Source organism: Panthera leo, chromosome B4 (genome assembly GCF_018350215.1).
Source record: "Panthera leo isolate Ple1 chromosome B4, P.leo_Ple1_pat1.1, whole genome shotgun sequence".
NCBI classification, from domain to species: Eukaryota; Metazoa; Chordata; class Mammalia; order Carnivora; family Felidae; genus Panthera; species Panthera leo.
Genome location: NC_056685.1, coordinates 75551978 through 75573834, shown reverse-complemented (window position 1 = coordinate 75573834; position 21857 = coordinate 75551978). Strand labels below are relative to the sequence as shown.

The window sequence follows — 21857 nt, the reverse complement described above, 5'->3', positions numbered from 1 at the left end:
GACTGTACATAAACGAATGGGCGTGGCTGTATCCAAGAAGGCTTAATTCACAAAAATGGACTGTAGATGAGATTAGGTTCTTTGGCTGAACTTTGTTTACCCCTGCCCCACACCACATGGTCACCTCTTTTCTGGAAATTTCAAGTACTGAAGGTATCTCAGCGTTAAACCAGGAGACAAAAGAGCAGGTGCTTTTCTTTATGGCTCCAAGTCAGAGAACCTGGGAGGTAGATATAAGACTAATGGGAAACATATAAAGGAGATTCCAATGCTCAAAAAGGGAGTGTTTTGCTCTGGAAATGAGCAAAACCAGCATGCTTTCCTACTGAATTATTTGCACGTGTATTTTGTCCTTCCTTATTCAGAGCTCTTCTGCATTTAATCTTAGTAAAGTAGTTCCTTTATCTTTTAGAAGAGAACCATAACTAGAGAAAACAGATTTTTAAAGCTTTTTACAATCTTTCTATTCCTAGCTCAGTGTCTTTGAAAACAAACCGTTATCATTCAATTCAGAAAAGGGATAGACCTCATACATTTAGGACTAAATGTTTATGGGGTTACAAGCTGCTGATTCTAACAGGTCATCTCGTTGGCCAGGGAATGTTCTCTCCATTCCTCTAGGCAATAGATATATCTGCTACCCAAATTACCCTCAAAAAACAGGTGATTTTGCTACTGGGATAGCAAGGACATTTTGAGGAATGTTGGGTTAGGGCAGTACTCTATGGCAGAATTTTATGTCCTTGAATTTCCACTTGAGAACTCTGGGCTTGGAAATTTGATGGAAGCAGTAAGATGTCTTATCCCACTTCAGTCACTGACTGAGCCTGGTGTGTACGGGGGAGTGGGGAAGAGGGGGTGTATCTAGAATAGGATATGAGAGAGAATAATGATAAGGAACATCCAGAATGGGAATTTCTCACACTTAGGAAGGGGGAGGAGAATCTCCAATGGTATTACAGAAAGAATATTTCATCTTTTTCCTGTTTCCTTCCTCTGTATTCCCTTTGGCTCCCTCTCTTTCTAGCTTTCTCTTTCGTCAGACACACTCTGTGGCAAACTTAAGCCCCAAACCACAACCTTGAGAAATTCCAACTGGATTTTGTCAGCAAGGCCAACACCCCCACCCCCCCACCCCCTGCTCCTGGCACACGCGCTGGGCTCAGACCCAGGTCTGGGGTCAGTGACGAGAGTGGGAGTGTGCAACCCACAGAGTGGGTGGCTACAATTTCAGCTTTTACTTAACTCCACTTGCAGTCAGAGGGAGGGAGAAGGACTGATGAACTGTAAGTCAGGCCTCTTGGCCTCCTTCAGCTCTGGATGAGCTCTTCTCCCGTAGCCTTTCATGTGGTTGGGAAGCTGGGGAGTGGCAGTTGCTGGCTAGTTGCCAGCTAGGCAGCACCCCTTCTGTCTCTGCTCCTGTTTGCTCCACGGGAAGCACCCAGTGATGCTGCAGCAGACTCCAGACTCCAGACAGGTGAAGGCTGGGAGATTCTCCAGTCCCATTCATCAGTTCTGACTCAAATGCCATGGTACTTGCTGCTAACCATATTAGACTGTCAGTATTTCCATCCTCGGTCACACCTGGAACCCAACCTGGAGAGGATCTGAAGTCTTGGGCAGGGACACTGAATTTGTACCTCCTGTCAGAGTCTCACAAGGCATGTTGGTGTCGTTGGGGCACTAGTGAAGGGGAGGGGGGTGCAGAGTATTATTTTTAGTGGTCAGTGTGGGGCATAACTTGGTGGGGGGAAAATTTTAGGAAAAGAAATGGAAAGAAGAGTCATGGGGAGGTATCACAGGGCCTAATCTAAGAGCATGCAAGAAAACTGAAGGAGTCTTCTGCCATTCACAACACAGAGCTTAGCAGGGCAAAGGCCCTTAATAGCAACAGCCCAGGACAGATACAACTCTCTTTGTTATGAACGTGCTCCTTGTTATCCAGCTCATCCCTCACCATCTTAAATTAGGGCCATCTCGGCTTCACGTGCTAGGGTCATGCTATTCTCCACGTTAAAATAAGAGAGAAAACAGACTGGGGTAAGAGGAAGAGTAGGGAATGTACACACCAGGAATAGATGGGGACAAGTGTGGCTATCTACCAACCTAGCTCTTCTTGGAAAGCGACAGGAAACAAGGCAAAAAAAAAAAAAAAAAAAAAAAAGAAAAGAAAGAAAGAAAAAATCCAGAAAAGCAACAATTTTGGCTCAAGCCTTAGGGAACAGCTATGTGTTCCCTTATACTGCTATAAATGAGGGGAGAGGACACTTAAAGAACCTTCTTTTGTTCTTAGCATTACTAGTGCTCTTCTTCTCGCACAGCAGATACTGTTCCAAGGCAGCTTTGCGTGTCTAGATCAGGTGCAGAAATGAGTGTAAAGGAAGTGGAGGTGGGCACGAGTGGAGAAACATGGGTGCAAAGTCTCTCACTTTCCTTGGGATACTAAAATTCATAGTCATCTAGTCACACATCCTCAAACCACGCCTCTGAATATTAGGCTTCCACGGGTTGTCTTTCACTTTCCAACCTCCTAACTGGTCCAGAGTCCAATTGTTTCCTTCGGCCTCTTAAATTCATCACTCTCTCTCCTCTTCACCATGGGAAAGGATCTCCTGATTCAGACCCCTGAGTAACCTAGTCTTAGGTGTAGTGAGTAGCAACACTGATGCAGCGAGGGCTCTCAGGGAGTTGCAGCTAACCAGGGTTAAGAAATAAAAGATGTGGTCTGGGGGAACTCTGGAGCAGCGGAATTGAAAAAAAAAAAAAAAAGGTGTGGAAAAGATGTTGTCTAGAAGAGTAAGGTGAGCCATAGCAAGGACTCTTCAATCATACCCTGCTCCTGGCTTTGCCTCTCTGCCCAAACCCTCTCCAGTGTGGCCAGCACGCCGCTCCAGTCATTAAATTCCAGGAATGGCACTGGAGCTTGGGATTCTCACCTCAGTCCCCACTGCTTCATCCCCACTTCCCGGCTCCCGCCTCCGCCACCCTCAGCCTGCAGCCCCCACATCGGCCCCCGCCCAGGTTCAGCTCCAGCACCCGGTTGCCTCTGCTGCAGCCGCTGCCATGGTGATGGATCTCGCGAGAACTGCCGCACGCTACCGCGCAGTTCTCGCGCGATCGGGGAGGTGGGAAGTATCCCGGTCTGGGGGTGGGGGTGCGCCGCACAGCTCCCGTCGCCGTCGCGGCTTCCGGTGCTAGGTGGAGGAAAGGAAGGAGGGAGCCAGGGAGCGGGGCCAGGGGAGCAGTGGTGCCGAAATCGGCTTGGGGGAGTCGGAGGGAGCGGAACCAGTGCCGAGCGGAACCTGCGGGGGCGGAGGCGGCGGCCGCAGCGGCGGAGCTGGGAGCAGGAACAGGTGAGGGGCTGGGGAAGGAAGGCGGGTCTCCGTAGAGGAGAGGCTCGGGGTGGGGGCTGAGGAGATAGACCCCCTCCCCCCGCCCCAGGCATTGCCGGGCAAGGAGCGGTGTGGTCTTTCCCACCGGAGAGCTCGGAGAGGGGGCGCCGGGCCAGTCTCTCGCCTGCCCCCGCATTTGAAGGACGCGGAGCTGGGGTGGGGGTGGGGGGCGCACACGAATTTGTGCCTCTGCCTCGCACGCGGGGGCGACCCGGGCTGCAGTTAGGTTCTCCTCGCCTGCAGGAGGTGGGCTTACGAGGGGTCGGGGTTGAGGTGGAGGAAAACAGTCCGTGAAGAGGTGGTGCGGGGGCGGTGATGACTGTTTTGTATCCTTTTTCTGTTAAAAGGGCTAGGGAATGCCTCTTTTTCCTATCTTCTCTCCCGCTCCACCTTAGCACTAGGAGACCAGAGCCGTGCTGCGGTGACACCCTCTACTCCCATCATGGGGCAGGGGTGCGTAGGGGGTTTAGGGATTAGGTGACAAGGCAAGCTACTGGGGCACCCCGGGGGCACTATTCTGCTAAAGGTTGCGCTTTTGGGTCTTGGGAACCACACGTTGGGAAGAGGGCAGCAGGTGGGGAGCGGGAGGAGAAAAGGCAGGAGAAGGGGGAGGGGGCATCTGATCTTGCTTGGAGAGGAGAGGTGGTGCCTTCCTCCCCCAGGCAAAGCGGGGGCGGTCTCACAGGAGGAGGGAGCAGCTTGTCGCTGGCTCTGAGTTTGTGTCTTCCAATCCGCTTTCTTTCTTTAGGAAGTACCAGGATTCCCGGAACAGAAAATGGAGCCATTGCTTACACCAATGTTTGAGGGAAGGAGGGGGAGGTGGAGTTCCCTGTTAAACCTAGCCACTTGAATAGCAAAGTGGTAACTCCTCTCTTGGGGGAGTTCCCTTCTTTTTGGGTTGTATTACTGCCGGTCTCATTCTGGCCAGGCCCGGAGGAGTGTGGTATGTGGTCAGGAGTGAGAAGAAATAGTGAGGTCATCCGGTTGAGGGAGAAGCGTAACTCAAAACCTGTCTCTGCTGCTGTTGGATTGGGTCACCCCTGGTCTATGGCATGAAAGTTTTATTGGTAGGAGATCTGCTGCAGGAGTCTGACTGCGTGGGTCAGTGCAACAGGACAGAATCTAGTCTCTGCCTACTTTTCTCCCCTTGTTCCTTAATCAGGTGGTGACCAGCTTTGCTGCCATTTTGTCTTGAGCTTCTTGGGGTAAGTGTCTCCACTTGGCATGACTGGAAGGGAGCAGTGAATTGGTTATTGCCCATTAGACCTGAGTTTGAATAACGTGTCTCTAAAAGCTCATTTTAAGAAAGAAGCTGATCCACAGAGGTCACTTTTTCACAGAATGAATCAATGACCTTGGATTTAGCCGGGAAGGGCCCCCATGTATCACATATTTACGTGCCTCCTGCTTCCCAGCATAGAATTATTACCTTGCACCGTCAACATTTTTGTGTGTCTTGTTTTTCCAAAGAGAAGAAACATTTCAGTTGCAGGGATTGGATCTCATGTTGTGTCACCCACGATGCCCATGCAAACAGTACTCATGATGTATATGGGATGTGAATGGATAGAACTCAACAAGCTTTCTGATTACAGTTTAAGGAAAGAGAAAGAGATGACTTGACTCTCAGGGAGAGTGCCTGGGGAAAGCTGAGTGAGGGTACAAAAGCCCTTAGCCATTGTAATTAAGTCTGAGTCTCTCCACCTTCCTAAGAGGCACAAAACAGGCCTGGATAGTGGAAACTAAGACCCAAAAAGAAAAATATTACTAGAACACTAAGTCATTATTTATCTGAAATCTCAGATCCCCTGCTTCTCTATGTGGGCTAAAGGGGTCTCCGTTAAATGTTAAGTCAAAATTGGAATTCTGGAGATTATGGCGGAGGGAGCCAGTATCTGTGGTGTGGTGCCTGGCACAGAAGTGGTGCCAGTGAATGGTAGCTGCTATTATTAAACTGAATGCAAGTATAAAGGAGGGAGGACAGCAGGCTGGAAAGAGTGGAAGTGAAGTCTTAAGTGCACAGAGGGTCATATTGTGCGTGTTCATCTCTGCTACTCTCTTTTCCACTGAGTCAAGAGGAAATGGACTCAGGATAGTGGGTGGGATTTGTTGCTTAAAAGGAGGAACTTCTTTAAAACCAGTTTTGTTAAAGCCGAGTAAATAATAGGGAAATTGTGGAATCTGCTTCTCTGTACACCTTTAGAAATGGCTGCCAAGCAGCCGGAGACTCAAAGCATCTCACTGTGTTTGGTTCTCCTCACCATTTTTTTTTTTTTTTTTTTTTTTTTCTCCTCACCATTTTTGTTGCAGGTCAACTTAGAGGCAAAATGGTGTGGTAATTGAGAGTGTGGTCCTTGGAATTAGACAAAATTGGGTTCAAATCCTGCCTCTGCTAATTACTAGTTGTATATAATTTCGGTGAAATTACTTGTCCTTTCTTATTCCTCATTTTCCTCATCAGTGAAGAGCATGACAGTGATAGTACCTTCATAATATAGGCATGAGAATTAAATGAGATAACTGAGTGTAAAGCACTCAGTTTCATGCAAAGCATGGTAAGTTTCAAATAAATATTAGTTGCTACAAATTATCATCATCATAATAGTAATAATAATATGAGCACTCAGGGCTGCCTTAGAGAAGGTTGACACAAGAACGACTTGCCGCCTGTGTAGAGGGATGATTGTTACCATGACTTTCTTTGCTGGTTGTAGGCTTATGAGCAATAAAATCTTTTTTCAGCATCAGCCTTACACAGGCAGCTCCTGCTGCCCGAGTGGGAGGTGAAGCTGGAGCAAGGCAGGGGCCTGAACCATCAACTTGGATGCAGGGTGAGGATGTGGAGGCTCAAGAATAGTGTTCATGTTAGAAAAGTCAGCATGGGGTGCCTGGATGGCTCAGTCAGTTAAGAGTCTGACTCAGGTCATGATCTCAAAGTTCGTGAGATCGAGCCCCACATCAGGCTTTGCACTGTTATTACGGAGCCTGCTTGGGATTCTCTCTCTCCCTCTCTTTCTGTCCTCCCCCGCTTGAGTGTTCTCTTCTCTCTCAAAATAAATAAACATTAAAAAAAAAAAAAGCATGATTGAAGTAATGGTCGACTCTGATAAAAGAGCACTCTCGTTGACCTAGGTCAGTGATTTAGATTTCAGGGTCCCTTTATTTTAGGGCTCAGTATTTCAGCATCCTCCATTTCCTGGGCCACTTTTTTCTTTAAAAAATTTTTTTAATGTTTATTTATTTTTGAGAGACAGTGTGAGCGGGAGAGGGACAGAGAGAGAGAGGGAGACACAGAATTCGAAGCAGACTCCAGGCTCCAAGCTGTCAGCACAGAGCCCAACATGGGGCTTGAACCTGCGAACCAGGAGATCATGACCTAAGTGGAAGTCAGACACTCAACCTACTGAGCCACCCAGGCACCCCTGGGCCATTCGTTTCAGGGTCTCCTTTAAATGTCTACTTCTGAGTACGTTTCAGAATGTACTGTATTGAGGTCCAGAGTTGTGATATCTATGTAATTCTATTTGCTATACATTTTCAACATCTGTTGCAGTTATAGGTAGAGTGCTAGTAAAGCTTTTTGATAGTGAAAAAACATGGGGAACATTTAGAAGGAGTTCCACAAATGTTTGAAGGTTTGTATTATAGCCTAGGTAGGAACTGACTGAGGTAGGGATTCTGTGAACATGTAAGAACTTTGCATTGGACTTCTCAAAGGACCAGAAGGGACATGGCTCAGGATTTCAGGGATCTACCATTATCACCATATTCCTGAAGAAAGGTGAGATGATGGGGTGTAGCATATCTCATCATACCTTTTAGCTCTTCCGTTACTGATGAGAGCCTCGTATGATGCTTCCTTTGTGAGTGTCAAGTGTGGATGTTTAAAAAAGTTTTTAATGTTTATTTTTTAGAGAGCAAGAGAGACAGAGTATGAGTGGGGGAGGGGCAGAGAAAGAGGGAGACACAGTCCAAAGCAGGCTCCAGACTCCAAGCTGTCAGCACAGAGTCTGATGCGGGGCTCGAGCTCATAAATTATGAGATCATGACCTGAGCCAAAGTTAGATGCTTAACCAACTGAGCCACCCAGGTGCCCCAAGCATGGATGTTTAAACTTAAATAATTTAAATGTGAAATGAAACATAATTTAGGCTGCAGGAGAACGTTTGCTCTCCGTTGCGATGGTGTTTTTTTTTTTTTTTTTTTTTTCAATTTTTTTTTCATGTTTATTTATTTTTGAGAGAGAGAGAGACAGAGCACAAACAGGGGAGGGGCAGAGAGAGAGGGAGACAGAATCCGAACCAGGCTCCAGGCTCCAAACTGTCAGAACAGAGCCCGACATTGGGCCTGAACTCATTAACTGTGAGATCATGACCTGAGCTGAAGCTGGACCCTTAACCAACTGAGCCACTCAGGTGCCCCTTCATTGCGATGGTTTTTGACCCTTTCCTCTTTTTTTGTTAAAAGCAATAGAACGTTACCTTGTATAAAATCTTACTTGAAGTCTAATACATTTAATGGATAAAAATGAAGCTGCTCTAGGGGCGCCTGGGTGGCTCAGTCGGTTGGGCTGCCGACTTCGGCTCAGGTCATGATCTCATGGTCCTTGAATTCGAGCCCCACATCAGGCTCTGTGCTGACAGCTCAGAGCCTGGAGCCTGCTTCGGATTCTGTGTCTCCCTCTCTCTCTGCCCCTCCCCTGCTTACTCTCTCTCTTTCTCTCTCTCTCTCTCTCTCTCTCTCTCAAAAATAAGAAACATTAAGAATTTTTTTTTTTTTTTAAATGGAGCTGCTCTGGTGGTGGTGTAGAGTCATGGAGCATAATTAGAGTCTCTCATGTGGTTCCCCCCACCCCCACCCAGAAGCCTGTGAATCCCACCCAAGGAACCTTAGGGTTCTGAAAATGTAGCAACTACTTCTCGAGTTTGTCAGATACAGGAAGAGGATCAGGGATCACCTATAGAATAGTCTTCCTCAACCTCAGAAATGTTTCACCACCATCGTTAGAACCAGACTCCTCAAAAGCAAGCATGTTAGTCACTAGCCACAGATAAATCATGGTGTTGGGGACATGAAACATGAATAAGGCATGGTCCCTGTTAGCAAGGGGCTCATGGTTTGGTAAAATATTTCCCCAATCTTTTCTCATCATGGCATACATAGAAAATGGTAATAGTGAGACATGGTGCTTACAAGCTGAGGTGACTGGCCCTTGAATTCTGGCCATCTTAATCTCTGCCTAGCCATCCAGTCTGATGGGATGTATGGCAGACCTGTTATGCATTAAAGGCACATTATTTCCAGCTCTGGAAAGCAAAATAGGCAAATGTAAATAAAACATACTGTGGTAAGTCCTAGAGTAGACATGTATTTGTGGTGCTAAAGGATCAGATGGCTCTTACTCCCCAAGCTAGTTGTTCCCTGTTTTCTGAATCCTTAGACTGCTCTGTAAGGATGGGCCTTGTCAAACCATGGCTTCCTGTTTCATCTGTTCACAACAGCTCCGTTTTGACTTGTGAAGTGGGACCAAATTGGGGCAAAGGTTTATTAGGGCTTTAGGCTGACTACTCATGGAATTTCAGTGATGCTATAATTAAGAAAGCATAGTGTTCTGAATAGCTAAGACATTGTATAGATGTAGGCATTGGAACAGCCATGGAGTATCAGGCGATGGAACAGTTGTAAGCTGGTCAGATTCGAAGAATAGGGCAAGCTGATAGCTTTGGTTAGAGGGCAGTGCCACAGAATGTTCCAAAGAAACAAATGAGTCTGGTTTTTATCTGGTCACTGTTTTATGTGGCTAAGTCATGTATTCTGAAACAGACCTGTTTCTCTGTTCTGACTTGCTGAGGTTTGTGCATGGGAAGAGCCAGGCCCTTCCCAGGTGTTTGGGTCTTTCTAATCAGACAGGGGCAATTTAGGATCTTTACTTGATAATGTGGCCTTCTTTGAGGTTCTATATTGGAGTCATCTTCTCAGACTAGAAGGGAAACTGGCATAATGATTCCGCCTGAGCCTAAACAACTGTTAAGTGGAACCTAATTTTAGTTAGGTATGTTTTAATTTGTAACAATATCATCAATTGTCTAATAGCTAAGTTCAATAGGTATCTTTCAGGCCTTATCTTAATTTGACACTTCTAAAGCCTTTGACCCTCCTTCCTTTTTTTAAAATGTTTTTTACTGTCTTGACTTCCTTTGGGCCCCTCTGGTACCTTCTTACTCTCTTTCCTGGCTTCTGTTTTTGCCCAGTGCTTTAAATGTTGACATGCCCCAGGTTTTTGCCTTTGGCCTTTTTTTCCTGTCCCACTGTACACACTCTCCCTAGATATACAGTTAGAGTAGCATCAGTTGCAAAAGACAGAACACACACGTGTGGCTTAAACAGTAAGTGAATTTATTAAAGCGTATATCTTGAAGTCTAGGTGAAATAAACCAGACACAAAGGAATAAAAGTGTATGATTCTATGTGTATGAAGCATCTAGAACAGTCAAATCCATAGACAGACGTAGAATGGTGGTTGCCAGGAGCTGGAGGTAGGGGAAGTGGCAGTTATTATTTAAGTTACAGAGCTTAAATTTGGGAATGTGAAAATGTTCTGAAGATAGATGGTGGTGCACAACAGTGTGAATGTATTTAATGCCATTGAACTGTGCACTTAATGGTCAAAATGGTAAATTGTGTTATGTGTATTGCTCTCTATACACACACGAAGAAATGTAGGGTTACAACACTTTTCTTTTTAATCTACCAGCTTGGCAGGGTCATTAAGAATGTAGATTTTCTTCATTTTTCTGCTCTGACAGCCTAGAGTTCTTATGTCTGTGCCTTCGTGTTCTCAGCATCTCATCCTTCTATGTCAACATCTATAGGCTAGATTGGGGCGCCCGGGTGGCTCAGTCAGTTAAGCATCCAACTTCGGCTGAGGTCATGATCTCACAGTTGGTGAGTTCGAGCCCTGCGTCGGGCTCTGTGCTGACAGCTCAGAGCCTGGAGCCTAAAGGCTGGAGAAGAGAATGTTGCCATATGTTTTTTGTTTTTTTTTTAAATAAAGTCTATTTATTTATTTTGAGGGAGGGAGGAAGGGGGGGAGAGAGAGAGAGAGAGAGGGAGACAGAGACAAACACAAGCCAGGGAGGGAGATAGAGAATCCCAGGCAGGCTCCAACCACCAGCGCAGAGCCTGATGTGGGGCTTGAATTCACAAACTGTGAGATCATGATTTGAGCTGAAATCGAGAATTGGACGCTTAACTGACTGAGCCACATAGGTGCCCCAAGCATATGTCTTTTTTTTTTAAGATTGAGGAAAACTTTCCTGGATGCTCCCAGCAGACATTCCCCATGTCTTATTGGCTAGAATTAGCATATAACCATTTGTGACTCAGTCACTGGCAGGGGAAATGAAATGCCTATATCCCTTAGGCTGATCACTTTTCCTACCCTAGAGTTGGGGAAAGGTATCTTTATACCCCCAACCCCAACATCTGAACAAATTAGGTCTTCTGTTAGAAGAAAGAAGAGGAAGAATAACTGTTTGGGTAGATAGCCAGTAACTCCTGTCATCCTGGATCTTAGTTTCTCTTACAGCTTCAGTTACCATCTCTGCAGATGATTCTCAAATACCCAGCCTAACTTTTCTCCTGAAAATCAACTTAGCACCTCAAAATCAAACTTTATTCTAAAAACACCTTCAATCTCAGATCTGTTTCTCTTGTATTTCTTGTCTGAAGAAGTCTCACCAGATCACCCAGTCATTTAACAATCAGTCATTAAATCCTGTGGATTCTACGATTTTGATGTTTCAAATCTGTCCTCTCCTTTTTATTGCCACCTCTGGTTCAGAAGTTTTGATTTGTCAGCGGTATTACCGTACCTCCCACATGGTCTTTCTGTCTCAAGTCTTTTCTCTTTATTTTTTAACGTTTTTTAAATTTATTATTGAAAGACAGAGCATGAGCATGGGAGGGGCAGAGAGAGGAGGAGACACAGAATCCAAAGCAGGCTCCAGGCTCTGAGCTGTCAGCACAGAGCCCAACGCGAGGCTCGAACTCACAAACTGCGAGATCATGAGCTGAGTCGAAGTCGGATGCTTAACTGACTGAGCCACCCAGACGCCCCAAGTCTTTTCTCTTTTTAATTTATACCCTAAACTATTGCCAGAATGGTCTTTTTTTTTTTTTTTTTTTTTTTTTTTTTTTGGAAAGTAAGCTTTATGTCTAACATGGGGCTCGAACTCCTGACCCTGAGATCAAGAGTTGCATCCTCTGCTGACTGAGCCAGGCACACCCAGAATGGTCTTTCTAAAGCATATACTTGATCATGTTATTCAATATGGCCTTTAAGGCCCTTCATGATCTAGCCCCTGCTTACCTCCAGAGTCATCACTTTCTTCTACCCACTATGTGATATCCAAATAATCTGCCTCTCAGATGCACCTGGCTTTGTCTAGTAAAAAGTGCTGTCTCTAACTCAAGTCTTTACGTCTTTGACGTGCTGTTCCCTCTCCCTCTTTATTGTTTAATTACTTCCTATTCTTCCTTTAGGAGTCAGCTCAGGTGTGACCTGAGAATCAGAGAATCGCCCTTTACCCCTGTTTTGATTAGCTGCTCCAGCTTTCTGTCCCCATAATACTATGTGCTTATCTCATTCTTACCCTCATGCTGTTTTGTAATCCTGGGTTTGCTAGTTTTCCTTTCCCATGACAGTTTCATGAAGGCAGAAGCTGTCTTCCTCTCTGTATCCCTAGTTCCATATACTCAATAAATGCTTAATGAATGGATGGAAGCTGACATCTGAAGCTATTTCTTGGCTTTGGGAAATCTCTGAGTCCAGTAGAAGTCATTGAGATACTAATCTAGCAGTTCTTGTGTGCTTGTGATTATAGTGCTCTTGAGACAAAAACTTGGAAAGCTTATAGAGGTCACAAGCCAGCTGTGCTAAGGAAGCTAAATACAGGCGGACCCTGCTTTTGTTTCCTTAAATTTTATTGGTCTGCTCCATTGGCTTTGCTAAAAATAGCATCTCTATTAGTGATATCTCAATGTGAAAACCGTCTGGGAGCAAAGCTGCTTTTAGTGCACCCTGCTTGGCAGCAGACTTTGGTTTTCCTTTCCTCGGACCCATCATGTAGCCTGAAGAGGAGGAGGTGGTGCCAGATCAGAAGTCCCCTCGGAGGTGTCTTACGACGCAAGCCTGAGTCAGCCACAGGAGTCAGGTGAGGGGAGTGTGTGTGGCAGACCGAGCTGTGACTCTCAGTATCACTTGGAGAGTGAGGCAAGAATGTTCCTGCAACACACACAAGCCAAGATGGCTGAGCAGTTTCAGCAACAGCCTGCCTCTCCTGGGGGGGTGGAAGGATGGGCTTGGGGGCCGTAAGTAGCCCTCAGTGAGGACATCCTCAAATGAGGCTTAAATCAGGCAGTATGCTTGATTGAACTCCTGCAGTGTCCCAGACAGATTGTCCTGGAACACGTTCTTTTAGAGCTCTTCTTGTCGTTTGTACCACTGATAACAAAGTTTGTGATTGTAAAATAGAATGTTGAGATAATTTTTAATACTAGAGATATTACTGTATTCCATTTTTTATCCTAAGCCACTCACCTTTAGTTTTAACTGCTGATTCCTGGTTTCTAACAGCCCATGGAACCCTGGCATTTTGCCCTGTGAACACAGGAGTGCCATCTGTGGTAAAAGTAACTATAGGCTGCAGAGTACCTAGGGAAACAATCCAGGGTTTATGGTTTGTTTTTTGTTTTTTTCTTCTTTGCCATTCTGCCTCCCAGAGCTTTTTCTAGGAATGCATTATGGTGAAAGTGAGAATCAGCTGTATAGACCAAGATTTGTGTTCGTGGCACAAAGCTGAAAGTTGCCACCATCCTCATGGTAGGGGCATCAAGCTGTCTGGTAATAGGGACAGATCAAGAAAACCAATACCCACTTTGGAATGCTCATCTGAGTCAAGCTCTTGATTATATTAAAGAGGAGCCATAATTTCCACTAATGTCAAGGCCCTGGGCTTCCCCCCAGAGGACATGTGGTAACTCCTTGGGCATTTCATCAGTTATCCATCTGCCACATTGTGTATTAAGCGGCAAGAGAAAATTCCACCAATTTTAGTCTTCTAGTCTTTTTGGGGTGTTTCCAAACCAGTCTTTGGGTCAGGTATTGTGGAGAATGGCCAAGAATTGACAGGATATCTAAGAAACCATCGGTGCATTACACAAAGATACCAAGTGCTGCTAGGGCAGAGGAAATGATATAAGAACAACCTCAGATGAGGCTTAAATTGGCCCATGTGCTTGATTGAACTCATATAGTGGAATTGGCACTGGGAGTGGGACGGATCCAAAATAAAAGGCATAGTCCCTGCCCGTGGAGAATACAGTTAAGCTGGAGAGACGGTAAATATACAGACTTATAAAGAGGAAAAAACTCCACAAGTTAGTAAGTGCCACTTGAGTGGTTCAGATGATTCAGGGACATACCAGGAAATAGAAATAAGTGTAACACTGGGATTAGCTTTTGAACCAAGACATTAGCATGCTAGCTTAGCAAAGAAGCAAACCAAAGTACAAGGTTTGCATGTTTGGGGGCAAGGGGTATTTTTCAGTCACTGCTGTACTCACAGTTGATAATCATTTACTCAGCAATAATTTCATTCACGAAGGACAGCAAGATAAATGTGTGGCATAAATTTAATACAGAATCTGGGCCGAAGCCTATTACCAAAGTCTTAAAGGAAAGTATCATCTGGAGCTGGAGAAAAGGACACCTGAGCAGGAGACAAGATATAAAACTAGGAAGACTTGGGGAAGATTTAAATTTCTGTAGGTGATGGTGGCAGGACGGGAAATCTGACTACTACAGATTGCTGGGGTTGATGGAATCTAATCTTATTAGTTGGGCAGATGTCCCCTCCTGCCTCAGGGATCCTCTGGGATCTGTCTGCCTGGGTGGGTTGAGGCAGGATGGGCAGGGACGATGGCTAGTGGGCGACTTGGCTGAAGTTGAGCCCTAAGGTTGAGCCAGGTCCTCTCTCTGGGGTGTGAGCCCTTTGGGTCAGGGGCAGGGCTCATCTGAGGAACCTACCAGGAGCACCACGCCTGGCTCATTAGTGGATGTCTGAGAAGGCCTTTGAAGATGAAACACTCCGTAAGCACTCATTGTTTCTGTTTTTTGGACAAACTAGTACTTTGGTCTCCAGGGGCTGTTGATCTGGCTCCTTTGTGCTAGTCTGGAATTTGCTGCAAACTGAGGAGAGTAGGAAACAAACAGAACTTAAATAGTTTTTGAGAAAACAGCTAAACTCCCACTAAACCCCCCATGCTTTAGCTTGTAAATAGGATTCCTACCCATCCACCTTTCACATTCTTGGGTTTGGGTGCACTCTGTCTTGACCTGTTCCTTCGCCTGCTGGGTTTGGGGTGTGTGTGTGTGTGTGCCTCTGGTTCCCAGACTCTATAGAGAATGCCAGCAGCTGGCATATGGTGATTGCTGAATAAGCTGCCTGCTGACGCATGTCTCCTGCAGGCACAGAGAACTGGCTGGCATGGGCGATTCTGAACCCCTGTTTCATTGTTGTTTCAAAGATGCATTTCTGTGGCTGTCCTGTTGCATAGAGAAGGGAGGGAAGAAGAGAAAATGAGTGACTCTGATTTTGTCTTTGGGGGCAATAGGTAGTAGGGTGGGAGGATGGGCATTTTGTACCTTCATAGTGGTTCTTACTGCTGTCGTCTTCACTTTTTTAGCAGGTATTTGTTAAGTTCCTAGTATGTACCAAGCATAAGCTTCCAATCTGAGTGAGCTGCTAGTAAGGCCAGTTATAGACCTTACTATTTTAGTTTATTTGTTCCACTGCTATGTGCCAGGCACTAGTCAAGGTACTGGGAACACAGCAGTGAACAAAATAAAGAGCCGACATTGTAGAAGGAGAAAAACACAACAGCAAGAAACAAATGTGTGATGTGTCTGATGCTGAGAAATGCTATGAAGAACAGTGAAGTGGGATAAATGGGGTAGAGAGTGATGTGTGTATGTTTTGGTGGTTGTAGAAGGCCTCTTTGATAAGGTGATACTCAAATGGATGCCCGAAGGAAGTGAGGGAGTACTCTGGGAAGGTTATCTGGGAGAGCGGCACTCAGGGCAGAATGAAGAGCAAGTACAAAAGCTTTGAGACAAGAAGGTGTTGGGGAATTGAAGTGGAGTGAGCCAGAGGGAGAGCAGTAGAGGATCTAACAACAGAAGCAGGGGAATGCAGATCATGCAGGACCTTGTAAGCCACGGTATGGCTTTGGGTTTTACTGAAAAGGAGATACGAAGCCAAGAGAGGGTTGAACCGAGAAGCAGCATGACCTGATTTTGGTTTTAAAAGCAGTCTGGCTATGTGGAGAATAGACTGAAGGGGGTGGGGGGAAGAGGCAGGGAATGAGGTGACTGCCTCATTGCAGGTGAGAATGTAGAAAAGCTGTCCTTGGATGGGCCACAGTGAGCCTAGGAATGAGGGGGAGCCTAGGAATGGCTGAGGAATGAGGGGGAGCCTCTCCCCACCCCATCTCCCAGCTTGGCGTACTGTTGTATGAACGGGAACAACTTGAGCAGCTGGCACTTCACAAAGTGGAAAGGATCAGCCTCTTTTAGGGAGTGTTATTTTCTTATTTCTTCCTCATTGATTTTGGTGTGCGGAAGGAAGGTGGAATTATAGAAGTAGAGAAAGGGAAGAAGTGGAGTCCCTTGATTTGAGCAGAGAGCCTGGACCTTGGGAACCTGGCAAGCCCAAACCTTGTCAGGAGTCACAAAGAGCCACTCCTCATTCCACTCCCTCCTCTCCCAGCCTTTCCGGGAGTCTCAGGGTAAGGCTGAAGGAGGGAGGGGCATTCATGGTCTCATAAGACCTTATATGGTATAGAGTGTCAGAACTCAAGGGACTCTAGAAGTCATCTAGTTCAACCCCCTCCATTTAGAGGGGCAGATATGGATGGGTGAAATAACTCGTCCAAAGTCACATGGGTATATTACTAGCAGAGCAGGGGTCCTGAGTGTTCACTGCTTTGTCTCTGCTCCCAGAGACTCAGGATGTGTCTGAGTAGGACTTGATCTTCCTAGTCCTCTCAGGCTCTCGGTTTGGCATGAACTCCAGCCGTGACTTTGGCAAATCCCGTTTGCACGAAATCCTGACTAGCAGATGGTGGTGATGAGTTTATGTTTCTTTGCCTAGGATCAAGTTCTCCATACCAGGGGCCAGGCCAAAACCAGACTGCCACTGCCCCCACTTGAGCCCGCCTGTCCTCAGAAAGTGGTTGCTGTGATCATGGGTAATATCTTTGGAAACCTTCTCAAGAGCCTGATTGGGAAGAAGGAGATGCGTATCCTGATGGTGGGCCTGGATGCTGCAGGAAAGACCACCATCCTGTATAAGCTGAAACTGGGGGAGATCGTCACTACCATCCCCACCATCGGTAAGGGTGCAGCTTAGATGTAGGCTTTCATGCCAACAGCTGAGCCAGGCAGGGGGCCTATTCCTAGATCCCCCACCTGGCCACCAGGCAAGTCCATGCAACTTGGGGGGATTCAGGGAAGGATGGTTATTTAGCTTACTAGCAGGTGCTGGGGCTGCCGTTTGCCCACCTACCCTGGTCCTCTCTGATGCGGGAACTTCCGAAGCCTGGCACTGAACAGTCGCCCTGAGGCACTGAGCTGGTTTATTCTTTGTGTTGCTTGGAAAGCGGGTGAAAGGCTTTGATGTTCCTGCCAGGGGCCAGGAGTTGGTTCGGTTTAGATCCTCAGTGGCCCTGATCCTGGTTAAGACCTGCCTGTGGGAGGGAGAGAATTTGCCTTATTGATGGGGCTCCAGATCATCATTGTCCATTGGTTCTGCATTTGGGGCTCCAGGACTATAGCTCACTTTTTCTTCACCGTGTTTCCCAGGCCCTACTTCTTAGCTGTGGCAGACTCTGGTGGCTGAGGTACAGGAATGGGGCTGAGTCATTTCTTTGCAGGAGGGAGAGGCAAAGACTGAGAGAATGAGTGGAGAAGGTTAGCTCATGTTACCCAGGCGATTGTGAACCTCCTGACTGGCCCTTCTCATTCTCTTCCTCTTTTTCTCTTTTTGGCCTTTAGGCTACTAGGTCAGGGAATACCAGGCCTGAGGAAGCCTTAGTTTCCTTTGCTAGGATCATAGCCAGGCTGGGGGAAACAGAAATGAACCCACCTGGGTATTGTTCGCAGGCCTGGTGTTTGAGGCCAAGTGGCCATTGTTTTTTCCAAAGGGTTCAACGTGGAGACAGTGGAGTACAAGAATATCAGCTTCACAGTTTGGGATGTGGGTGGCCAGGACAAGATTCGGCCTCTCTGGAGACACTACTTCCAGAACACCCAAGGTATGGAATATGAATTGCCCAGGTTGGCACGGGTTGGTTGGGTATGAGCAGAAGGAATGACCTTCATTTTTGGTTATGGGCAGCCAGTTCTTGCCCGGCTGCAACTCCTAGGGGTGGGAACAAAGGAGGAAAGGGAGCAAATATTTGGAGGGCATGTGGAGGGTGTTGTCTTTTGGTGGTGTGTGTGCGGGGAGGGGGAGTTCATCTGCTGTCTTGTGCAGCCCATGCTCTGCCTCCCTAGGGTTGATATTTGTGGTCGACAGCAATGATCGGGAGCGAGTAAATGAGGCCCGGGAGGAACTGATGAGGATGCTGGCAGAGGATGAACTCCGGGATGCAGTGCTCCTTGTCTTTGCAAATAAACAGGTGAGACTTCTCCCCACCCCTGGATTTGAGAGATGACAACCTGGCTGTAGAAATCATGAGCCTTGGGGCTTATTGTAGGGGAAGCCCTGTGTTCTCAATTTTGGAAGTGTGGGAAATACGATTAGCTGGCTTCTTTACGTTCCTCTTCTTGTCCCCCACCCAGCTTTAATTAGCAACATTTCTGTCCTCAGAGATTTGGTGTGGTAGATACATCACCTCAAATCCCTCCTTCATCTTCCCTGATGTCTACTTTAGTGGAACTGCCCTCACTCCTGCAGTCAGACAGACATGATTCTTTGCCCAGTCTGAATCACCTCTCCACTTCCCTACCAACCCCATATTTGGTTTGCAGCTCCCCAGTGGAATGACCTTTAGTGCCTTGAATCTATGGCTCTAGGATGACTAAATCCAAAGCTGCTCCTTAGGACCTTGTTCTGGCTCCTACAATGGAGGAGGAGGAGAGGGTGCTGGTACACATCTCTTTGGTAGATGGGTGCTCTAGAAGCCTTTGAAAGATCCTGAGGCTCCTTTTTGTGTGTCTTCCTCGCGCTCCAGGATTTGCCTAATGCTATGAACGCTGCCGAGATCACAGACAAGTTGGGCCTGCATTCCCTGCGTCACCGCAACTGGTACATTCAGGCCACCTGTGCCACCAGCGGGGACGGGCTGTACGAAGGCCTGGACTGGCTGGCCAATCAGCTCAAAAACAAGAAGTGAGAGCCAGGCAGCCCTATTCGACCACCCCACCCACCCCTGACACACCTACTGTCTCCCTACCCCAGTCCTGCCCCTTCCTTCCCATTGCCAGTGTGGCCAGGGCCCTGGGTATCATGTCCGCATGCCCAACAAGAGCCTTGCCTCCCCTACCTCCCCTCCTCTTCCCTGTCCATGACCAGTCCCCAGTTGTTGTCCTGATGATGAATCATTCCAATTTATCGGATTTAAAACAAAAACAAGGTTGTTATGGTTTCATGGGGTGGCCCCCCTCATCCTTGGGTTTGGGAGGTGGGGTGGGGTATTCTCTTCGTTCGCTTCGTTTGGCTCTGGTTGCTGTGCTCTTGGCATCTGAGTCCCTTCCCTTTCCCCACAGGTCCTTCTCCTATTCCCCGTCTTCCTTTCCTTTGCCACCCTCTCCCCGTTATACATGGAAATTGCACGGGCCTCTCTGTGTGTGCGTGCATGTGTGCGCGTGTATATACATGTATAGAGAGATATATATGCAGGGGCCGGGGGAAGGGTGGAGGGGTGGAGTGCAGCTCGAGGCTGGGAGCCAGGACACTGCCCGCTCTAGCCTATCATCTGCCTCTCCCATGTTGATGAGATAAAGGGAAGAAGGTAGAGGGAAGGCTGTCCCACTTGCACTGGTTCCTCTCTTCTCTGCAGGTGGGTTTTTCTGGATGATAGGATGGATGGTGGATTTTCCACCACCATCTTCCCGTGTACCTCTCTCTCCTGCTTAGGGCAGGGGGGTGGTGTTTATCTCTAGATGACTGTTCCCAAGGAGATACCATTCTGCCCTGCCTTGTTAGTGGGGAGAAGAGAGGAGCCCACTCACTCTTACCAGCCCAGTGTTCAACTGGTCCTCCTCCTCATCCTTAGATCTGTTCCTCAGGAGCTTGTGGGGAAGATAGGGAGAGCAAGACCATGGGGGTGTGTTTGGGACCAAGGGCACTGGGGGGGTGGGCCTCAGGTTTTTCATCTTCATACTTTTGTGTTGTTACGAGGTGAGGCATGGATCAGTCCTGTTCCTGCCTTCCCATGTGCCCCCCCTTCCTTATCTTCTGATCTTGGGGATTGGGTGGTTCATCTATCCTTTGTCAGAAGTTTCCTCACTTTAGGAGTCCTGCTGGCCTGACCAGGGCTGGCTGGGTGGTTTAATGGGAAGCAAGGGAGTGGGGGTGACATAGCAGACCTCAGTTTCAATTCCCCTTCTCTCTACTTCACTCTTTTTTTAGTCCAGGATGTGCTGAAGGCTGAAAATTTTCTATTCTGTTTCTAGACCCTCAGGCTATCCTGCTGTCCCTCCTGACTCCCATCCCAACAGTTTTTCCCTGCCCGTTTCACCCACTTCCCATAAATCAATTTGAGGGTTGGAGTGGAGGAAACAGAACTCTGAAGTAGTTGTTGGTGCTGGTGGGATGCAGTGGTCTTCAGAGTCCTCCCACCATAATTAGGTAGTTGTTCAGAAGCTGCTGCTGCTACTGCGTCTCTCTGTGTACAGGGGGCGCTTGTCCCTGACGTCCTGGCCTGGGTCCTGACTTTGCGGTTTCTGTGAAGCCGTGGCTTTTCTGTGGGCTCCTGTGTGTGCTGGCTGCGCCCTGAGCTCCTGAACAGCCACCCATAATCTTTCTGCTAAGGTCAGGGCCCAGGCCCCCTGACAAGCATGGCTGAGGGACCCCTTCCCAGAAGGAGTGTCCCAAGCCCCACCCCATGGGGCCAGGCTTCTTGCCACCTTTGTCTACAACAGGCAGATCAGTATCCCCACCCTGACCCAGGTTGAACTGTGAAAGAGAGGTTCCAGGGGTGTCTCCCTCAGTGCCAGTTCCTTAGTGATGTACTATTTACCCAAGATGCAGTGGGTGTGGTGTGTGCAGGTCTCTTGATCTCTAGGCCTGTGTGTGTGTGTGTGTGTGTGTGTGTGTGTGTGTGTGTGTGTGTTTGGTGGCGGGGTGAGGGGAGAGGGGTGCTGGAGCTTCTATTTCATTTTAATGTATATTCACTCCCATGAACCCCATGGATGCTTCCCTCCACCCCTTTTCTTTGCTTCTGCCTCAGTTTCCTCATGTTTTTGCTCCTGCTCCTGTTTCCTCTCCCTTCCTGAACTCTTTCCTTGGCCTTCTCAACTCATTCACTGCTGTTGCCTGCTGTCGTCTCCCCTTTCCTTGTTTCATTCCTACTTAGGATTCCCCACTCTTGATCTTTGCGGTAGGTGAGAATTTTGCCTCTTCTCCTGCCTCCCAGTCTGACTCTCCCTAGTTAGATGTCAGTCCCAAATAGGTTTTTCTCATTTTAGGCCCACTCCTACCTTGCTTTGGGGAGCTCCAGAGACCAGCGGGCCTGAGCGTTAGGAAGCAGCCTTGGAGGTTGCCTTGGTGCTGCTCAAGGATGTATCCAGCAGGGGGCAGTAAGTGATCTTGGTAGTGTCCCTGGCTGCCAGGCCCTTGGCAGGGGTGGTCTCTTCAACATTCCCATTCACCTAAAAGCTCTTTTTGGATTGGGTTTTTCATTCCATTTTTGCTTGCTCCCTTCCACACTCTTCTCTGGGAGATTTAATTTTATGCTTTCCTTTGTTACAGCCTCTTCCCCCCTGGAGAATCCCCCACCCCCCCAAAGTTTGTTTTGTGGTGTTATGGTGGTAACTGCAGTTCTGAACTGGTTTTTCTCTTCTTTTTTCCTCCTCTGGAATGTAGACTGTATATGTTTAATAACTCACCTTCTCTCTCCTTGCTCAAAATGTGGGATACGCGATGACTGTGACCCTGGTTGGAAATTAAACTTGTTTTATGCAGCTTTGGAGCAGACCTTCATCCTTGATGTGCAGCAGCCATGGGACAGTAGTTTAATGGTGAGGGTACTTCTGTCTTTGGTCCCTCTCTGTAGACTGCTCCTTCTCTCAGCAAAGGGGTAAAGGGCACACTTGACAGGGATGGGGCTGGGGGAGAGTGAGATTATTGAGGAACTTAGGCTTATCTCTACACTGCTTACTACTTCCCATCATACTCC

General features: G+C 47.4%; 1 protein-coding gene across 4 annotated transcripts; it reads left to right on the top strand.

Moving 5' to 3' along the window:
• Positions 1 to 3128: 3128 nt before the first annotated feature.
• On the top strand, positions 3129 to 21642 carry ARF3 (ADP ribosylation factor 3). 4 transcript variants are annotated; one of them, XM_042946399.1, is made up of 6 exons: positions 3129 to 3353; positions 4555 to 4597; positions 16607 to 16847; positions 17658 to 17768; positions 18010 to 18134; positions 18690 to 21642. In XM_042946399.1, exons 3-6 carry the CDS (start codon positions 16700 to 16702, stop codon positions 18849 to 18851), a joined length of 546 nt encoding a protein of 181 aa, XP_042802333.1. In that variant the 5' UTR covers positions 3129 to 3353; positions 4555 to 4597; positions 16607 to 16699; the 3' UTR covers positions 18852 to 21642. The 4 variants fall into 4 exon arrangements, with proteins under 4 accessions (XP_042802333.1, XP_042802332.1, XP_042802334.1 ...); XM_042946400.1 differs by lacking the exon at positions 3129 to 3353 and adding an exon at positions 3700 to 3718 and having other exon boundaries at positions 4566 to 4597; XM_042946398.1 differs by lacking the exon at positions 4555 to 4597.
• The last annotated feature ends 215 nt before the right edge of the window (positions 21643 to 21857 follow it).